Consider the following 1,980-nt stretch of genomic DNA (forward strand, 5'->3'; position numbering starts at 1 on the left):
CCGTGACAGCTCCCAGTGCCAGCTCCCAGTGCCAGCTCCCAGTGCCAGCTCCCAGTGCCCAGTGCCTGCGTCTCGCTTGCAGCTCCCAGTGTCCCATGACAGCTCCCAGTGCCAGCTCCCAGTGCCAGCTCCCAGCGGCCACTGCCTGCTTCATGATTCCAGCTCCCGGAATCCCCGTGCCCGCCCCCAGTGCCCAGTCCCGTGACTCGGTGCCAGCTCCCAGTTCCCAGTGCCAACCTCCGCCCCTCCCGCGGTCCTCCCGCCCATCGCCGGTGCCTCTCCCCTTTTCGCCGTCTTTTTCGCCCTTGCCGTTCCCTCGCCCCGGTTATTCCTGTCCCCGCCGTTCCCGGCTCCCGCTCCGCCGGACGGCGCAGCAACATGTGGCTGCAGGCGATGCTCTATCTCGTCCCCCTCCTTCTCCTCGTCTTCTTCCTCCTCTTCTTCATCCCGGTCCTCTTCTTCCTGTTCCCTCAACTCTCGGGCGGCCCCAACCCCTTCGCCGCCGACAGCCGCCGTCCGCCGGGGCCGCTCGTCACCGACAAGGCTGTGCGGAGGACCGTCGTCAAGACAGGTACGGGACCCCCGGCAGGCACCGACCCCAGGCACAGCACTGGCCCCTCAGGGCGGGGTCACCCACTGGGGTGGCGTTAATCGTCCCGGCATTGCCCCTGGAGCGGAATCACCCCCCGGGCTGTCACGGCCCCCCCAAGGGCAGCACTGGCTCCCCCAGGGTGGCATCTCCACCTGGGGCAGCATCAACAACACAGGGCGGCATTGTCCCTCACCCCGGGTGGCATCAGCCCCCCCTTGTCAGTCTAAAACCACCCGGGGTGGCATTGTCCCTCCCCCATGTGGAGTCCCCCCCCGGGTCAGTATGGCCCCCCCAGGGTGACATTGTCCCCCCCCGGGTGGGGTCAGTCTGAAGGCCCCCAAGATGTCACTGTCCCCCCAGCGTCGCAGTCACCCCCCTGTTAGTGTGACCCCCCCCGAGGGTGACACCCCCCAGCCTGGCACCATCCCCTGGGTGCCACCCCCTCGCCGCGGTTTCGGGGGTGCCCCCCCCGTTGACCCCCCCCTCTCCCCGCAGTGTTCTCGGCGGACAAGGTGCCCCCCCAGCTCGATGCCATCGTGGTGGGCAGCGGTGTGGGGGGCCTGGCGGCAGCCGCGCTCCTGGCCAAGGCCGGCCGGAGGGTGCTGGTGCTGGAGCAGCACGGGAAGCTGGGGGGCTGCTGCCACACCTTCACCGAGAAGGGCTTCGAGTTCGACACCGGTACGATTTGGGGCCCCAGAATTCCCCCCCTGGATCCGAAGGAGGGGGCTGGGACACACTCGGGGTGGGAATTGCACCCATCGGGCGTCAGGTCAGGGGGCCCCAGCACCCACCCTGTGTTAGACGAGGCTGCTCTTCAACCCAAAATTCTCTGGCTGAAAGGCACCAACCCCCCCTGAATTCCCCATATCCAGCCCCTATGGAACTCTCAGCACCAGGAATATCGCCTTAGGACAAACTTGGCACCTCCTTGGAAAACTCCACAGCAACACAAAGTCCAGCTCTGTGTATCCCCGGAGCTCCAGGATTAATTATTTCCAGCAGGAATGAAAAATCGCAGTGTGTAACAAAATTCCCCGTTAAAAACACCATGGCAAGTAACATTCACCCCAAGTGGGAGGCAGGTGTATCCCAGATTTTCCTTGTCCCTTCCATAGGGAGCTGTTGAGCTGGGAGTGGAAAAATAAGAGGAGAGTCCTATACATCCCAGGGTGGAAAAAAACAGGAAAAATACCAATATGTAACAAAATTCCCCAGATTCCCAAATAAAAATGTGATGGTGAGAACTGTTCACCCCAAGTGGGAGATGTGTGTATCCCAGATTTTACCTTTCCCTTCCACATGGAGCTGATGGGGAGGGGATGGATAAATAAGAGGTGTGTTCGGTGCATCCTGGGGTGGGAAAATAAAGGGGAAAAAAAAGGAAAAAT

General features: G+C 62.3%; 1 protein-coding gene across 1 annotated transcript in view; it reads left to right on the forward strand.

Moving 5' to 3' along the window:
* The first annotated feature begins 296 nt into the window (after positions 1-296).
* LOC114070469 (all-trans-retinol 13,14-reductase-like) overlaps positions 297-1,980 on the forward strand; it is a 9,043-nt gene continuing 7,359 nt past the window's right edge. Inside the window, exons 1-2 of the mRNA XM_027907906.1 lie at positions 297-571; positions 1,088-1,443. Coding sequence (XP_027763707.1) covers positions 379-571; positions 1,088-1,443 — 549 coding nt within the window. The 5' untranslated portion in view covers positions 297-378. The remainder of the gene's footprint in view (positions 572-1,087; positions 1,444-1,980) is intronic.

The sequence above is a fragment of the Empidonax traillii genome, unplaced genomic scaffold (assembly GCF_003031625.1).
Source record: "Empidonax traillii isolate 1590-97213 ecotype Southwest subspecies unplaced genomic scaffold, ASM303162v1 scaffold1569:size99645, whole genome shotgun sequence".
In the NCBI taxonomy this organism is placed as follows: Eukaryota; Metazoa; Chordata; class Aves; order Passeriformes; family Tyrannidae; genus Empidonax; species Empidonax traillii.